The 18,280-nt window shown below is 50.0% G+C and overlaps 1 protein-coding gene across 2 annotated transcripts; it reads left to right on the plus strand.

The window, feature by feature from the left end:
- The first annotated feature begins 9,574 nt into the window (after nucleotides 1-9,574).
- Pklr (pyruvate kinase L/R) lies at nucleotides 9,575-17,748 on the plus strand. Of its 2 annotated transcripts, none has more exons than XM_052730869.1 (11): nucleotides 9,575-9,674; nucleotides 10,636-10,818; nucleotides 13,195-13,286; nucleotides 13,371-13,502; nucleotides 13,627-13,821; nucleotides 14,120-14,382; nucleotides 14,509-14,659; nucleotides 14,892-15,044; nucleotides 15,139-15,305; nucleotides 16,528-16,709; nucleotides 17,179-17,748. In XM_052730869.1, the coding sequence occupies exons 1-11, from the start codon at nucleotides 9,575-9,577 to the stop codon at nucleotides 17,283-17,285; spliced, it is 1,725 nt and encodes a 574-aa protein (XP_052586829.1). In that variant the 3' UTR covers nucleotides 17,286-17,748. The 2 variants fall into 2 exon arrangements, with proteins under 2 accessions (XP_052586829.1, XP_052586830.1); XM_052730870.1 differs by having other exon boundaries at nucleotides 13,627-13,813; nucleotides 14,112-14,382.
- The last annotated feature ends 532 nt before the right edge of the window (nucleotides 17,749-18,280 follow it).

Genomic DNA, 18,280 nt, shown 5'->3' on the forward strand with positions numbered 1-18,280 from the left:
GCCTATCATTTCTATATCTCCCCCCCCCTTTCCTTTTAAGAACAAGATCATTGAATCTAATCTCCTTTGTTCAGCTTTTTTCCTGGTCATTACCAATAACAACTTGTAACCAACACCTCTACATGATGACAAACATCTATAAACCATCGAATGACCAAAAAACATCCACCCCACCTTTTGGGAATGTGGGTGTTATGTTCTCTAGACTGCTTCCTGTTGTCTGAGGGCACTGGAATCTTTAGGGGACCCTGCAAAAATTGAGATAATGATCAAGTCCTGGGAGAGTTAGCTGTATTATTTGTTGTCCAGTCTCGGTGCAATGGGAAAGTGCATGTCTTATCTGAAGTCCTGGTTGGAGTAGGCTGGGAGGTTGGATGATCATCTGAACCAACAGCCTTGAAGCTGTTCTGGATGTAGAACTCTGAGGAAACTGTAACAGAGGCATTCTGAGAGGCTGGATCACCTGGGCACGTTTGTTTGTTTGTTTGTTTTGTTTTTTGAGACAGGGTTTTTTTGTGTAGTTCCTAGTACCTGTCCTGGATCTTGCTTTGTAGACCAGGCTGGCCTTGAACTCACGGAGATCCTCCTGGCTCTGCCTCCCAGTGCTGGGATTAAAGGCATGCGCCACCACCACCCAGCTGGGCACCCATTTTTATTGGTGTCTGGTCCCCTTGCTCTAAAAACACACAAACTTTAAAAAAAACATACATATCTCCATTAACACAAGTACAGAATGTACAGTGTGCACAAGTCAGTTAAAGATTTTTTTTTTGCTTGAGCAGCTAAAAGGCATCTGTCAACTTTATAAGCCTGTTTGAACTATATAATCAAACTGTAGTATAAATCTCTATCCATGTCATATGAAAGGATGGCATGTAATAATAAGTCATGAGAACTTTGTAGCTTACAAGATTTATCATGACTCATCTCATGTCAGAGCTGTTCCCTGCTACAGGCCTCAGGAAAATATTATAAGAACTCAGCTGGTTATGGCAAAGCCGCTACCTGAAGGGATCAAGGAATTCCTTCAGAGGAACCCAAATTCCAAGGAGCTTTTGGTGTTATTTAGCTTGCTATATATCAGCTGTCTTCTGTTATGAAAATCATGTGTGCCTTCATAGTTTTCCCAATTGACTTTTCCCTAAGAATTGCTAACAGTGTGGACTGATCTCTCTTTGGACGTACACATTCCAGGTATTTGGAGAACAGTCTCAGGAAAGGCCTCCTTCCCCGCAGCCCATCCGTTTCTCCCCTTTCAGTACTGGAATCAGATATCTCCCTTAGCCACTTTCAAGGGCTAACAGGAATAACAGTCCAGACCACCACATGCTAGTCTCCTGATTTAAGGTAAATTCCACAAGGAGACACCGCCTAGGTCAGGTGGACCTTAAATAATAGCTTTACACAATTTAGCTCAGACCCTGGTTTCTTACAGCCTTAATAACTTTATAGACCCCTAACTTCTTACCTAACCACTTCTTGGAATATAGACTGAGCACATAGAACCCTGTTTTCATGTACTAACTGGTCATTAGCACTCAGTTGACCTCTTTTGCCACTCCCATTTTTGATTGTAAAAGAAAGCCTGGTGGTCACTGCCTGAAGAAAATTCTTACCTACCTTTATGACCCCGTAGAATTCAAGCCTGCGGACCTTACTCAACCAGGGGATTGCTATTGCTTGGGTTTATAACTGGACTCCTGAGAGACTTGGAGAGAACTTAGATATGGAGAACAGAGAGGGATAAGGAGGATTTTGACCAGAGAGTACGTGTGGACGAGATGGAAGATGAGGAAGAGTCAGATGGGGAAGTACTAGCTGGGTAAGAATGAGATGAAAAGGACCTAGATGAGGCAGAATTAAGACGAGAGAATTAAGATAGAACTTAGAGGGAGCAGTAGATAAATATAGAGAGAAATCAGCCAAGAAAGGAGCTAGGCACGAGAACAGAACTGAAGCTGTGTAAATGGGATGTTATCCCAGAGGAATTAAAGCAAGTGGACCATAGAGCTCGGTGTGCTGAGATTCTATTTCCCAAAAATAGTCTTCGCCGTTTGTAGTTCTCTCTCCTGAGCCCCTGGGATGTATAATATTAAAATTGGTCCCTCTAATATTATACAAGACCTGGCGCCCTTGGGTACCCAGCCTCAGGAAGAGTAATCTACCAATCACACTCAGAAAGCAGGGGTGTTGCTTGGCGGAGGCTGTCCAGAGATGAGGCAGTCTCTCTGGGGAGTCGTAAGGGCGATCCCTGAAGTGCCAGCTATGATGGACCTCACCACAGGTGCTGCAGACTGGGAGGAACCCCAGGCCTCTTTGTGGTGAATAGTTGAACACCCCCTTCCCTATTAAGAATCTTTCTTGCACCATGAGTCAGATGAGTCTAAAGAGAATCAGCTTCTGATAGAAGTTACAGGACACAGACTTAAGACAAAAGGCATTTCAGTCAGCTCCAGTTTGTTTACAGGCTTAGATAAGGAAGCAACAGACAATCTTAATTCCATAAGGCCTCCTTAAAAACCTAAGGAAAGATTTAGGGGACCCCTAAAAGCCGCCGACCTTATGGAATGGATTTACTGGTGGACTATGATAAGCGGCAGAGATTCTAATCCCTCCCTTTAAGGAGAAACCTGCCATTACTTCATTCAGGGTCTTACAAGGAGGTAACACAATATTGTCACACTACCAGACCTCCTGAGAGCATAAACTAGAGCTAATGAAGTTCACTAAGTTCTCCATAGTAGCAGCAGCGTCCTGCTACAAACAGCCTTTTTTGCTAAAACTGCTGGAATCCAAGGGCTAACTTGAGCTGTAGACCTTCAAAACTGCTCTGCAGCTAACTAGGAGCTCTGCAGTAGCAAAACCACGTGGATGTTTTTACACCCGTAAAGGCAGTCTACTGAACCCCCATGCACACAGTACCAGACTTTGACAACTGTCAACATTTTAATGATTTCTTTTATCAACTCACCCTCCTGTTGTCTGTCCCACCTGCATCCCGCTTTTTTGTTGAGTCGTTTAAAATAGGACCTCCCAACATTAATATCATCTTAACAATAAATACTTCATCCAACACACTGGTAAACAAAATTAGCAGTCATGCCTCAGTGTTATTTAATACACTACACTGTTTTAGTCAGGGTTCTCTAGACAAACAGAACCAATGAGATACATATGAATATATACACATACACATCAGATTTGATTTTATTTTGTTTGGTTTTTGGTTTTTGGAAACAGGGTTTCTTTGTGTAGCCTTGGCTGTCCTGGAACTGCCTGCCTCAACCTCTGGCGTGTGTCACTGTGCCAGGCTTTTTAAATCATTTATTTATTTGTTTGTTTGTTTGTTTGTTTGTTTATTTTTTCTCTTGTTAGAATTTATTAAGCCAGACGATGGTGGTGCACGCCTTTAATCCCAGCACTCAGAAGGCAGAGGTAGGTGGATCTCTGTGAGTTCAAGGCCAACCTGGTCTACAGAGCAAGTTCCAGGACAGCTAGAGCTGTTACACAGAGAAACTCTGTCTCGAAAAATAAAATTAAATTAAAAAATTATTAAGGAAGCTTTAAAACAGTAATGACATCCACATCATACCTGAGATGCTGGAATCGCAGTAGGTACTTGGACTTAGAGGCTGGAGGCCCCACACCAACTAAGGTAGCCAGGAGAATATTCTCCGTGAGGGTCCCTGCTCAGACAATCCTAATTTATGACAAGCTGACATTAAAACTAACTGTACTAGACCCAATCCATGTCCCAAGCCCCCGGGTTTCTTTGCTCAGTTCAGACGTCAGATAAGGCCCACACACAGCACGTAGTTGTTGAGTCCCCCCCTCCTCCAGACTCTACGTGGTCCTGACCATCTGGTACTTGCTATATAGTCCAGGCTGGCCTAGAACTCCAGAGATTCTTCTTCCTCTGTCTTCTGAGTGCTGGGATTAAAGGTTTGCACCACTGAGCCCAGCTTTCTTTTATTTTTAATTTTGTGTGTCTGTGTCTCTGTGTGGGTCTGTGCATGTGAGTACAGACGCTCACGGAAGCCAGAAGGACTCAGAACCCCTAGAGTTACAGTGGTGGTGAGCTGGCAATGACTGCTGGGAATCGCTCAGTCCTCCCCAAGAGCAGCACTCAGCCCTTAGCTACTCAGTCCTTAGCTACTGAGACATCCTCACAACCCCGTGTTTGTGGAGTCACACCATTTTTACACGTGTTGTATGTGAACATGTGGGGCCCATGCCCGTGTGTGCGGGTGCTTATGGAGGACAGGATAATCTCCATTGTCATCCTCAGGGAAAGGGTTTTTCCTTGGCCTGGAGCTTGTTAGGCTAGACTGGCCGGCCAGCAAGCCCTCGGGATGCTCCCGTCTCTGCCTCCCCAGCACAGGGATTACAAGTGTCCGCCACGTTGTCTGTATAGTTATTTTAAGGAGCAAGCTCAAAAGTCCTTAAATCTTGACACAGGTTTTGCAGCACATGTGTCTGTGTGAGGGTGTCAGATCTCCTGGAACTGGAATTACAGACAGTTGTGAACTGCTATGTGGGTGCAGGGAATTGAACCTGGGTCCTGTGGAAGAGCAGCCAGTGCTCTTTCACCACTGAGCCATCTCCTTCCTGTTTTCGGTTTGCAGTCACTCTCTCGTCACATCACGCATTCTGGGCCCTCACGTCTCCGGGTTTTTACCAGGTTCTCCCTTTCCTTGTACTTCTGGTCAACTAGCAGCTCGTGCTGAGGCCTCGTGGGAATCCAGACTTCTCTGAGGTTGCCTTCAAGAGCACACTGGCTTTGTCATCCTCTGCTTTTGCTAGTGCCACACCTGCTGGGTTTGTCGCTATTGACATGTTCTAGGTCGCCCTTTCCCTGTGGTAGTGGGAGCGGAACCCAGGGCCTCACACACAGTAGGCCAGAGCTCGACCACTGGACCACTTCCCCAGACCTTGGCTTACTTTTCGTTCTTTTCCTTCAAATTATTATTATTATTATTATTTTCATTTTTCAAGACAGGGTTTCTCCATGTAACAGCCTTGGCTGACTTGGAACTTGCCCTGTAGACCCGGCTGGCCTCAAACTCACAGAGATCCAGCTGAGTGGCAGGATTAAAAGCATGTGCCTCAGTGCCTGGCCAGATTCATTCATTTTTTTTTTTCTAATTACATTTTTAAAATCTATGTGTGTGTGTATGGGTGTGTGTACAGGCACACTGGTACCACAGCATGGGTGTGGCAAGTCAGAGGACAACTTTTAGGAATCACTTCTCCCTTTTACCCCGTGGGTCCTCGGGGATGAAACTCAGGCTTGGAGGTAGACACCTTCACACACTAAGCCATCTCACCAGCCCACCTTTTCATTTGGAGAGAGATTTGCTAAGTTGCCCAGGCTGGCCTTGAACTCTCTCTCTCTGCAGTCTTGGTGGGCCTTGGACATGAGATATTCCTGCTCTAGCTCTCTAAGTAGCTGAGATATAACAGTCCTGCTCTAAAAGATATGCCTTCCTGTGTTTTCTAAAGTAACCGAATTATAGAAGAAACGAAGCCTCTTTAAGGGTGCCAGCAAAGCTAACAACCATCTGTAACTCCAGTTCCAGGAGATCCGATGCCCTTTTTTGGCTGGCACCAGGCACCCCCATGGCGCACAGACTTACATACAGACAAAACACCCACATACATAAATGAAAATTAAAGAAAATGGGGGTGGTGGTGCACAGGGCAGAAGCTGACTTGAGCACAGACAAGCTTCTAAGACCACTCCAACAGATCCCCGACTTGGAGACTTGAGGGGTACAGTGGATGCATTTTAGGGAGTCCCCGACAAAAACTGAGCTGAGCTCTCAGTGGGAATGAGTCCACGGTGGGTTTGCTAGGTAGGGCCGGGAGAAAGCCGGGGTGGGGAGGTGGGGTGGGCGGGTGTTTGTCGTTCTGTGCTGCTGTTGGTCCGTCCCTGTCTTTCCTCTCTTCATGGCCTATTTCTGGCAGGATATACAGGAAGTTCAGGGGCCCGGTTCCAGAGTGGAACGTGCACTTCGTGTGCGGCACAAGCATCCTCCCAAATCTGCAGAAGCACATTTCGAACACACCTGGCCTCCGCGGAGGGAGGAGCGGCTGGGGCGCGTGCAGCGACCCGAGCAAGCTTCACAGCTCCGACCTTATCACCCGGCACCCTTCCCCCGGCTGGTTATCTCAGTTCACAGGGGACCAAGCTGACGCCGAATTCCCCGCCTCGCCCAGGCCGCCGCGGCTCTCTAGCGCCCCTCTCAGGCCGCCTCAGGCCTCGCGCTGGGTGTGCCGAGCAAAGCCTCCTGAGGTGGAGGACCCTGCTGCCCATGGCGGCTGGAGGTGTGGGGTGCACTTGAGTGTGTGCACGTGTGCGAGTTTCGATGTGCCTGTGTGAGCTGTGTGTGGAAAGCAGAGACAGGGGTGGGGTGGGAAGGGGGGAGTGCCCTGGTTCTCAGAAGCTGTGAGCTGCACCCAGAACTGGGGCCCAGAACCTGTGACCTAGAGGTATCAATGATTCACACATGTAGCACCCTTAGAGAGAACGGAGAAGCAATGAGGAGATGCTTGCATCTGGGTGAGGAGAGCCTGAGAAAAGCAGTGGAATTTCCTGACAGGAGGGATAGGCACTCAGAATTATAGTTAAACTCGATTAAAGAAAATAATATTGACAAAACACCGACAGGCCCAGTGTGTCCGCCTGACTCTGCAAGCCCGAGGCTCCAGTCTGCAGTCCTTGATGTCTGCCATACCCTTTCTGGTGACGAGTTATCAACGCTATTTGTTCCGTATTCTAAACGCTGACATCCAGGACCCTGGTGCTCACCTGCCCAACACCACCTAACTCTCATTTTCAACTCCAGAGTCTGAGGCTCTCCTCCTCCCTCCACGGAAACGTCCCCAGAGCCAAGGAATACAATCCAGTGGGGTCAGGTCCGGCTCAAGCGCAACTTTCTCTCCAGATAGTTATCAGCCTGGGACACAGTTCCTCCAGGAAGTGGAGTATTCCCTCAGACTAGAGAGTCTGAGTTTAACAGGATTATCTGTGGAGGTTTGGGCAGCGGGGTCAGTAAACTGCAGCACACCAGCCGAGATCAGCCTTTGTGAGCTCATGACCCAAAAGGCTGAGGGTGGAGGTGGTTCCTAGAATCTGGACAGAGAGGCTCCTCTGCTAGGAGCCTGTGCTCAGCCTCTTTCTCCTCAACTAGTCTTTCATGGTGCTAGTCTCCCCTGACCAAACTCCAGAAGCCATGGGACAAAGTCTTTGGCCTCTGGCCCCAAAGCAGAGCAGAAGGGAGCAGAGTCTGGTCTGGAGTGGACCTGGATGCACAGCTCACCTCTTCAGCTCCTTGGGTCCTCCTGTCTTGACAGGAAAGCAAGGGTATGTCAGTGCTGAGTGCTCAAGGAACAATCCAGCTGTCAGCCCTGGACTTCCGTGATTCACCGACACCTCAAATACAGCCTGGCCAAAACGGAAGCCTGGGTCCCACATTGTTTGTTTGCTTGCCTGGTTTTCAAGACAGGATTTCTGTGTAGCCCTGGCTGTCCTAGAACTCACTCTGTAGACCGGGTTGGCCTTGAACTCACAGAGATCCATCTGCCTCAGCCTCCCAAGTGCTGGGATTAAAGGTGTGCGCCACCATCGCCCGGCTGGGTTCCCCCATTTGAAACCTTTTATCCTATTTTATCCTCTCTTATCTCAGTGGGCAACAGACACTACTCTCCTCTCACCCGCCTGGGTGTTCTCTTAGAGGCCCCTTGAAATATCCTTTGCACCCTTTCACCCCTCAGCTCCTCCTTAGTCCTTTGGCTCTAGAAAAGGCCCTCCTAGACGCAGATGGCCTTTGTGACTAGTGCAGGAGGTCAGAGTCCGCGGAAGACCCCACCCAGCCCGAAGCCTTGTGCCTCACCTCCCCAGGAAAGCCCTTTGCTCCCCTATCCCAGGAAGGTAGGGTGTTACAGAATTATCTCTCACATCTTCAAGGCCAGCCTCAAAGAAAGATGGCTTCCTCCTGCCTATATTGCCTCAGTACTGGTTCTGGAAGGGCAGATAGACAGGACATGTAGTCGACTCCAGCAAAAAGTTAGACTTTTCCACGTTACGCGCCATGGAATGGAATCCTCTCTTTCCTGCATATTCCACTCTGTCTGCCTTTCTCCAAAACACATCTCACAGACAACTCCCTCTCCACAGTGCCAGCCAGGCTAGCCTATCACCTCGAACCCAGATCTACTCCCAAGGCCCACCAGGCTAGCCTATCACCTCGAACCCAGATCGGCTCCCAAGGCCTGCATCCATTACTGACTCCATCCATCAGCTAGAGCTACCTAAAACCTTATTTGGATTCTATTATGTCCCTGCCATCAATACTCGGCCCCGCTCAGGTGCCCAGTTTTACTATGGCCATGTTCTCCCATCCAGCCTCTTTTACACAGCAAGCTTCTTCCTTCTCAGAGTTACGGCATCTATTTCACTTACAGAAAACTGTTCCCTCTGTCCCTGCTGGTTCCTTCTCCTCCTTAGCACTTCAACTGAAGCAGAATCACATCAAAGAAACCCTCATCTTATTTAAGAGACATCTAAGATACATCACTGCTCCCTCTGGCCTCACTGCCCCAGTATTGGGATCCATCCCTGACATCCCTTACCTAGCTTATGGCACTCATGTGCTGCCTTGCTATCAACCTGTCTCCCCACTATACTATAATCCGCAGATGGGAAAGGTTCCGTCCGCCTGACTCCCACAGAGAAGATGGGCAATAAGTACTAGATGGCAGTGGCAAACACTGGCCAATGTCATAGTAATAATGCCACCAAAGACTTTCCAGACACTACCACTGTCTTATCAAAGTCATCCAAGAATGGGGTCAGGGGAACCCCCAGAATGGGGCCAGCTGGGATTCCAAAGACAACAGTAAGTACCAGATTGTCCGAGGAGGGTTATAGGGAATTTTACCAGCAGGACTGCAGCTTATCCTCATGGTGGTCAGGAATGCAAGTCATTCTCCCTAGTGCCGTGATAAACAGTGAGTTGGGTGAAGCATCCGTGTGATGGCTGAGGAAGTTTGGCCAAGTGTTTATCAATATGGTTGATCAATGACAACCTAGACAAGTTTATTAATGAGTGCCTAGAAATGTTCATGGTGCCATCTTTGGATTCACAGAAAAACAAATGGGAGAAACTGAGGTAGCCTTTAGCTTTCACACTGTCAAAGGGTTCTCCTTCCCTCTTTCCCACACTCTAGCCCCTAGCCTTCAAGCCCTTGTGTGGAGAATATACCCAAGACTCTCTTCAGGAAAATACAAAGAGAAAGGGATTGTGTCATTGGCAATCCATCAGTCTCTCTACTGGAGCTGAAGACCGGACAGCGTGAAGGAACTAAAAACTGATCAGGAAAACTGGATTAGGGAAGGGGAGAGGTGGGGACAGAAACTGGGAGTCCTGAGGAAGGGACTGTGTGGGGATGGGGCTGCCCCCTGGGTGTGCCCCTTTTCTATTCTCTGGCTCCCTCAGATAAGAACAGCAGTTAAGGCATTCTCTCCTCCCAGCCTGTGCTGCCTGCAGTGCCAGCCCCACACTTTGGAAGCATGTCTGTCCAAGAGAACATTCCATCCCAGCAGCTCTCACCACGGATCTCTCGGTCCCAAAAGGACTTAGCGAAGTCTGCCCTAAGTGGGGCTCCAGGAGGTAAGAAGAGGAAGAGATGCCACCGAACAGAGGGGGAATTAGGGTACAGTCAGAGCTGGGGGTGGAGGCCTTGGGGGAAGGACGTCCATTACAGTATCACCTGTGTTAAATATGGACCTGATCTGAGCCTTTGATCCAGGCTCTGCAGACGGGCCAAAGGGGATTCAGCAGCATGGATGCCACGGGGCACTCCCGTGGTTCCTGGACTCTGGCCCTTGGTGTACAAGGCTTCCATTGGCAAGAGAGATGCTGCTGGTTATATTTTAACCAGTCCTCGGGGCTGAGCTCGTCTGAGCCAGCCTCACACCACTGGCAGCCCACAGCATAAAGCAGACCCACAGACACAGCAGGTGGGAAGCAGCATGGAGGGTACTTCTGGGCAGGATGCTCTCCTGAGTTGGGCTGGGTCAAGCTATAGGATCCCTGGGGCCTGGAGCAGCGCTGGGGTAAAGGGAGGGAGCTTGGAAGGGAGCCGGGAAGCCAGCAAATGGCCTGGAGCTGGAAGGAAGTAAACAGGGGTCTTAGGAAAAGGAACTGGGTGATTCCGGAGCTCAATAATGAAATGTAGATTTGAAGGAGCCATCTGGCAGGTTGAGGCTGAGTGGTCTGAAAGGAGGCTGGGGTGGGGAAGGGTCTTTCTAGAAGGGATATTAAGAACTTGAGCTTGGGGTTAGCTAGACCCAGATTTGAATCACCTTACTTGGAAGATGCATTTTTCTTGGACAACGTATTTTATCGTTTGAAGTCTTTTTCCTTATTTGTAAAATTGGGATAGAGTGCGCCTAAGAGCCTGCTCTATAGGACCCTTGAGACCAAATGAAGTAACATGTGCATGATACTCCCGATTGAAGGAAGGCCTCCCACACACTGGAGAGCTAAATGGATACAGTGTGCATGGACGGGAGACACATGGAGGGCAAGCAGGTGTCTGTGCACGACCCTGAGTGCCCTTCTCCTGCAGGGCCAGCGGGATACCTTCGGCGGGCTAGTGTGGCCCAGCTGACCCAGGAGCTGGGCACTGCCTTCTTCCAGCAGCAGCAGCTGCCCGCAGCTATGGCAGACACCTTCCTTGAACACCTCTGTCTCCTGGACATCGACTCAGAGCCTGTGGCTGCTCGGAGCACTAGCATCATTGCTACCATTGGTAAGCTCGCGTGGCTCCACGTTCCTCCTTCTTTTTGCAACCTTTGATATGGTCATTCATTCAACAAATACTTGTGAGGGTTTTTTTTTTTTTTTTTTTGCGGGGGAGGGGAGTTGTTTGATGTTTTTTGAGACAAGGTCGTTCTATTCTGTAGTTCTGACTGTTGGGCAGGCTGGCCTTAAACTCAGAGATCCACCTGCCTCTGCCTCCTGAGTGCTGGGCTGCGATTAAAGGCGTGCGCCACCACCGCACCTGTTTGAGGCTGCATTTTTGAGACGGGTCTCAGGTAGCCTTGGGTGGTTTTAGGCTTGTTAGATAGCCCATATTATATAGTCTTAGCCTTGAATTTCTAGTTTTCTTGTAAGGCTACTGCAGTGACATCACAGGTATGTGAAACCACACCCAGTTTAACAAACACTTGTTGAGTAGTACCTGGAAGACAAGGTTTGGGATTGGGAGTAGACCAGTAAATAAACGGTCTAGCAGGTGGGACAACAAATACTAAGCAATGACTTATTAAAATGTAACTAATTCAAAGTCACACTGGAGAAACTGAGCTCTGAGGACTGTTGTGAATTAGAGACCAACCTGGGCTAAATAGAGACCCTGTTTCAAAAATCAATAAGAAAGAAAAAGGGCCGGGCGGTGGTGGCGCACGCCTTTAATCCCAGCACTTGGGAGGCAGAGGCAGGCGGATCTTTGTGAGTTCGAGGCCAGCCTGGTCTACAGCGCGAGATCCAGGAAAGGCGCAAAGCTGCACAGAGAAACCCTGTCTTGAAAAACCTAAAAAAAAAAAAAAAAAAGAAAGAAAGAAAAAGGAAAGAAAGTGTCATCTGCACACAGATTGTCTCCCAAGTACAAGGACAGCTGGGGTCACAGAGTCAAGGTACCCATGGTAAGACCTGAGGTCTAGGCAGACACACACACACACACCACACATGCACATACACAGCCAATACACACACATACATACAAATACCATATACACACACAAACACACTGCATATATACACACCACACACACCACTCGAGCATCACACACATATCATACACACATATATCACACACACACTGCTCATACATCATATACTCACACATACTCACACAGCTCTCACATTGCACACACAACTCACACATCGTACACATACACACACACGCATCACTCACATCCTCCCTCTCTTTCTATTTCACACACACACACACACACACACACACACACACACACACACACACACACACACACTGCATGATGTAGAGCCAGCCTCCTGGTGTACTCTTTTAACAGTATCACTTGAGAGGTGGAGGCAAGAGGATCAAGTATTCAGGCCCCAGGGGTTGGTAAGATGGCTCAGCAGGTAAAGACTCTTGCCATGGAGTCTGATGACCTGAGTTCGATCCCTGGAACCCACATGGTGGATTCTGACCACACACACTAAAATGAAGCAAACAGAAAAGAACTCAAGCCAGCCTAGGCTGCATGAGACCCTGTCTCAAGGAAAAGAGGGTGGGGTGTGTAGTTCAGCAGGTAGAGTACGTGCCTAGTGAGCATGAAGCCCTGAGTTCTGCCCCTGGCACTGTGTAAATGGGGGTTGGTAGACCACATCCTTAGTCCCAGCACAGGGGAGGTGAGAACAGGAGAGTCAGAAGTCCAAGGTTATCCTCGGTAGCATAGCAAATTCAAGGCTAGCCTGGGTTACAGAAGACCCTGTCTCAGAAGGAAGGACTGTGAAGGATGGAAGAAAAGAAGGGCAGACAGAAAAACAAAGGAGGGGGCATCCCAGTGGTAGAGCACTCGCCCAGCATGGAGGAGGCCCTGGGGTCCATCTTCAGTGCCTCGAGAAAGGAGGCAGGGTGGGAATCCCAGCACTCTGTGAGTTCGAGGCCAGCCTGGTCTACAGAGTAAGTTCCAGGACAAGGCTCCAAAGCTACACAGAGAAATCCTGTCTCGGGGGGAAAAAAAAGAAAAAAACCAAACCAAACAACAAAAAAGATAAAAAATAAAAAAAGAAAGGAGGTGGGGAAGGGAGGGGAAGGAGGAATATGTATCAAACGCTGCTGCTGATTTAGGATGAGGAGGATGGAAAACGGGACAGAACGCAGCTCTACTTGGCCTGCCTCGTGTTCCGACCCTTCACCCCTAGAGCAACCTCCATAGTGAGGCACTTAGTGTCAAGCCGCTTGCTAGCAAAGCTACCTAAGGCCTGGCTGAGGTTAAACATCCCCACAAGCTGCCTTCCCAAGGGGGTGCGTGCTGGTTGGAGTGGAACTTCCAAGAATGAAGGACTACTGGGATGGGGCAGTCTCTCAGAGGGTGCTAATGGGTTTGGGGGTGAATCAGGTTTGGGAGGAACTTCATAGCGGAATCTCTGGTTCCAGGGCCAGCATCTCGCTCTGTGGAACGCCTCAAGGAGATGATCAAGGCCGGGATGAACATTGCTCGACTCAACTTCTCCCATGGTTCTCATGAGGTGTGGGGAGGTCCTGGAGGGTGGAGCTGGAGGATGCCCCAGGTCCTGCCCACTTGCCCTTAAAATTTTTGCTCTCACGGCTAGTACCACGCAGAGTCCATCGCCAACATCCGAGAGGCCGCTGAGAGCTTTGCAGCCTCTCCGCTCAGCTACAGGCCTGTGGCCATCGCCCTGGACACCAAGGGACCTGAGATACGCACCGGGATCCTGCAGGGGGTGAGAAGCCTATGGGTCAGCCTGGGGCCAGAGGAGTGTTAGAGCCCTGGGGGCGGGAGAGAGGGTCAGCGCTGGTCCTACCCTCCTGCGTTGGAAACTCATGTCTCTCTGGACTCGCCCCCAGGGCCCAGAGTCGGAGGTGGAGATTGTGAAGGGCTCACAGGTGCTGGTGACTGTGGACCCGGAGTTCCGGACACGGGGCGACGCACACACAGTGTGGGTGGACTACCCCAATATCGCTCGAGTCGTAGCAGTGGGGGGCCGCATCTACATTGACGACGGCCTCATCTCGTTAGTGGTGCGGAAAATCGGTGCGGAAGTGCCTCCTGCTCAGAAGGTGCCCTAAGACAGGGCACCTTCTCTTCTCTTTGCTCTGCTCTAGGTCACCCATACTTTCCCCTGGCTGTGCCTACTTTCCCACCTGTCCTGGTGGTCCCCTGCCCTTAACACGGTTTGGGGCTGGGCATTTGATATCTCTTCTTGGTGTGTGTGGAGGGGGTGAAGGGCTCAGAAGTCCCTGATTCCTCGAGGCTTCAAACTTAGTTTCCTCTACCATGCCTATAGAGCGGTGTCAGCCTTGACAGACACTGACTCTCTCTGTACCCGCAGGCCCAGAGGGGCTGCTGACCGAAGTGGAACACGGTGGTGTCCTGGGCAGCAGGAAGGGTGTGAACCTGCCAAATGCTGAGGTGGACCTGCCTGGGCTGTCTGAGCAAGATCTCTTGGACCTGCGCTTCGGGGTGGAGCATAATGTGGACATCGTCTTCGCCTCCTTTGTACGGAAAGCCAGCGATGTGGCTGCAGTCCGGGCTGCCCTGGGGCCGGAAGGACGGGGCATCAAAATTATCAGCAAAATCGAGAACCATGAAGGCGTGAAGAAGTGAGGCTTGGGTTTTGCTCCCATCGCTCCCATCAGCCCTCTGTTTCCCATTATTATCCCTCTCCTGCACACCACTTCCCAGCATTTCCTGACTCAGCCATAGTCTGGATTCCTTCAACCTCCCAGGTTTGATGAAATTCTAGAGGTGAGCGATGGCATCATGGTGGCACGGGGTGACCTGGGCATTGAGATCCCAGCCGAGAAGGTTTTCTTGGCTCAGAAGATGATGATCGGACGCTGCAACCTGGCTGGCAAGCCAGTTGTTTGTGCCACACAGGTACGGAGTGAACCCTGGGCTACACTTTCAAGATGCTGAGCAACCTCAGTCTACACTTTGCTGTCTAGTGTCTGGTCACAAAGGACAACGTTAGGTAGAGATGACATGAACTTTCCAGGGTCTCGCTGTGATCCTGGCATCCTAAGAGTGCAGCCTCCATAGAAATGGCAATGGGCAGGGTCCCCAATCAGAAGGTGACTTCTACAGCTTTGACATCCATGGTGTCACCCAGATGCTGGAGAGCATGATCACTAAGGCTCGACCAACTCGGGCGGAGACAAGCGATGTGGCCAATGCTGTGCTGGATGGGGCTGACTGTATCATGTTGTCTGGAGAGACCGCCAAGGGCAGCTTCCCTGTGGAGGCTGTAAAGATGCAACATGCGGTAGGAACTCAGTCCCGAAAGTGGATGGACCAGGGACTCAGACCCCTCTGGGACCCCACTGACTCTTCCCAACCTGATTTACTGGTGCCTGCAGATTGCCCGAGAGGCAGAGGCTGCTGTGTACCACCGCCAGTTGTTTGAGGAGCTACGCCGGGCAGCGCCACTGAGCCGTGACCCCACTGAGGTCACTGCTATTGGAGCCGTGGAGGCTGCCTTCAAGTGCTGTGCAGCGGCCATCATTGTGCTAACCACGACTGGCCGGTGAGAGACATACTGGAAACAGGGCTCTGGTGAGGGAGCAGCTGACACAATGCGTGATGAAAAGTGTCGCTTTAGGGCAAGAAAAGAGATAGCCGCGAATGCTAGCGACCAGGAAAGACAGCTCTTGGGTACCTTAGGACCTCTGCCAGTGAGCTCCAGGGATTCAGCAGGTGATAATCTAAGCACCTCGGTTCGGGGCATTTGGGCTCCAGGGGCTGAGAGCGTTTCACAGTGCCAAGGTGTTGCTGAAGAGCCCAGTAAGCCTGCCCTCTGAGGATTTTCTCTCAGACTTAGCAGTGAGTCCCTAAGTAACTCACTCGGCCCCACAAGCCGTCTGTCTCCCTGGGTCTATGTGAGTGTCATTTGTTCCCCCATGGGGCTGTGAGGATTAACAAGCAACACTAAGTGTCATATGGAGGGTGGATATGATATAAATACACATCTTCTAGACAGTTTTACCCTCTTTTGTTGTTTGTTTGATGGGATTTTCCTGATAGGGTCCCATCAGTCCTGGCTAGTCTGAAATTTACCTAAATAGCCCTGAACTTATCCTTCATCCTCCATCTTCCAAATGCTGGGATTATAGGCACGTGTCACCATGAATTGCTGGCTGGTTTTTACATTTCTAATTTTTTTATTATTTTTAATTATATGCATGTATGTGGGGAAGGGGGGATGCACATTTGTGTACAGTACCCAAGGCCAGAAGAGGGCATTGAATCCTCTGAAGCTAGAGTTACAGGCAGTTGTAAGCTATTTGATGTGGGTGCTTGGAACCAACTCGGGTCCTCTGCAAGAACTATAAGCGCTCTTAAGGACTGAGCCATCTCTCTAGACTGGGTTTTATATTGTTTATTATTATTTTTTAACTATGGATGGACATTTTGCCTACATGCACGTCTGCATCATTTGCGTGTGTGGCACCAGTGGAGGCCAGAAGAGGGTGTCAGAGGCCCTGGAAATGGTCTTCCAAACAATTGTTAGCCACCACACTGGTGTTGAAAACTGAACACAGGTCCTCTTCAAGAGCAGCAAGTGCTCTTAATGGCTGAGCCACCTCTCCAGCCTTGATAGGTACTTAGTACTTAGTGAGAATGCCAAAGGCTAGAGAAGTGTAACTTACCTAGGGCAACATGGTTTCTTAGTGACATCTGGAGCCATAACTTAAACTCTAGTTTCTTGAAGTCAGCACTGATGTTCTAACCGTCTCCCTCTCATCCAGCTCAGCTCAGCTTCTGTCTCGGTACCGACCTCGGGCAGCTGTCATTGCTGTGACTCGTTCTGCCCAGGCTGCCCGGCAGGTCCACCTGTCCCGAGGAGTCTTCCCCTTGCTCTACCGTGAGCCGCCAGAGGCCGTCTGGGCAGATGATGTGGACCGAAGGGTCCAATTTGGCATCGAAAGTGGTAAGCCTTTGAGACCTTACCCTTCTGCTCCCCAGCCTGGCTTCTCACCCTGACCCAAAGGCTGTGCCTGTCCTCACTGGTCCAAGAGTTTCCCTAGGAACCACTAAGATGGACAAATGTCTTGGACGCTAAGCAGGGAGCTTAAGCTGAGGGGGAGGGAGGGAGAGCAGAAGTCTCCCGAAGAAGTCTGCTGCTGTCTGCCACACCTAGTAGGACACAGGAGCAAGGAGGTGGGGGCAGAAAGCCAGAGGAGCTGGGCCTAAATTTTACTGTATAATCATCACGACCACACCTGCCCTTGTCCCATTAGTGCAACCATATGGCTGCAAAGGCTTAACGCTTAGAAACCGTACTCTGCGTCCATCCACACACACACCCCTCATTCCTTCCCTCTTACAGGGTAGCTTTGAGGTGGTGGATGGTGATGGTGACCTGGGTTTTTCATTGACTGTCACTTTTCACCCCCCAGGAAAGCTCCGGGGCTTCCTCCGTGTTGGTGATCTGGTGATTGTGGTGACAGGCTGGCGACCTGGCTCTGGCTATACCAACATCATGCGGGTGCTGAGCATACCCTGAAATGCCTCTCCCCCTTCTGACCTAGTTGCACCCCATTTCTTCCAAACTGCACCCCTCCCACAGTCCCACATCTGCCATCTAGCCCCATCCCTGTGCTTCACACAGGCCCTGAATGTCTGTCCAGTTATGCACTGGCCACCCAGCAGCATCAATCCCTATCTCAATCCGCTCAGTGGATTCTAAGATGCCCTGAGCCTTTAATCCCAGCCCAGCTGGTTAATTCTATTCCTCTAGGCTCCCTATCATTAGATGGAGGGAGTGGAAACAGGGTGATCTTGTCCAATTTCCATAGAACCATTATTTTAAAAACACTTCTGTCCTCTGATGTGACCCTCTTGACCATTTCCTGAGCAAAATGTCATCTTATGATGGCCTTAAGTCAGGACAGAATATTCATGGAGCTGTGGAGCACAGAGCTAGAGTTTAGGGGAGGTTGGGGTAGATGGGTACTGGGGAAAACTGAGCCAGGTTGCCTCTTTTTTTTTTTTTTTTTTTTTTTTTTAGACAAGGTCTCAATGTATCTCAGCCTAGCCTGGCCTCAAATTCCTAGAAATCCTCCTGCCTGACCCTCCCAAGGGTAGGGATTACAGGCATAAGCCACCACACTGGACTTCAGGCAGCCTTATTCTTACTGACTCTTCAACCTCGGAGCTGAATTTACAAGCCACTAATCTGGCTGTTCTCATGGCCACTGCTCAGCTGGGCCAGATGATCCAGAAATTTGTTCACAGCCACTTTTTTTTCCCCTACACATGGTGCAATTACAAAAATAACTTCCACAGGCCAAGAATCCCAGAATCCGCCCACCCAGAAGAAAAGGAGATGTGTGGTCCTGGCCCCAGGCTTCAATGCTACAGTGTAGGAAAGGGGACCGAGTGGGTGCGCAGAGGGCCACTCTTGTCCCTGAGAAAGCAGGGTGTTGCTGGTCCGCCCTTCCTGGGCTCGGGCATTCCAGGCCCTCCTCTTCTGCACCCACAGCAAGACCCGATGAGGGA

The sequence above is a fragment of the Peromyscus californicus genome, unplaced genomic scaffold (genome assembly GCF_007827085.1).
Source record: "Peromyscus californicus insignis strain IS unplaced genomic scaffold, ASM782708v3 Scaffold_9__1_contigs__length_137607984, whole genome shotgun sequence".
Lineage (NCBI taxonomy): Eukaryota > Metazoa > Chordata > Mammalia > Rodentia > Cricetidae > Peromyscus > Peromyscus californicus.

Bases quoted from the DNA above. Each gene is read 5' to 3' on its own strand.
- Pklr (XM_052730869.1), top strand. From the start codon at position 9,575: ATGTCTGTCCAAGAGAACATTCCATCCCAGCAGCTCTCACCACGGATC. The intron at 10,819-13,194 runs GTAAGCTCGCGT...CTCTGGTTCCAG, and splicing joins TAGCATCATTGCTACCATTG to GGCCAGCATCTCGCTCTGTG. The intron at 14,383-14,508 runs GTGAGGCTTGGG...TCAACCTCCCAG, and splicing joins AACCATGAAGGCGTGAAGAA to GTTTGATGAAATTCTAGAGG.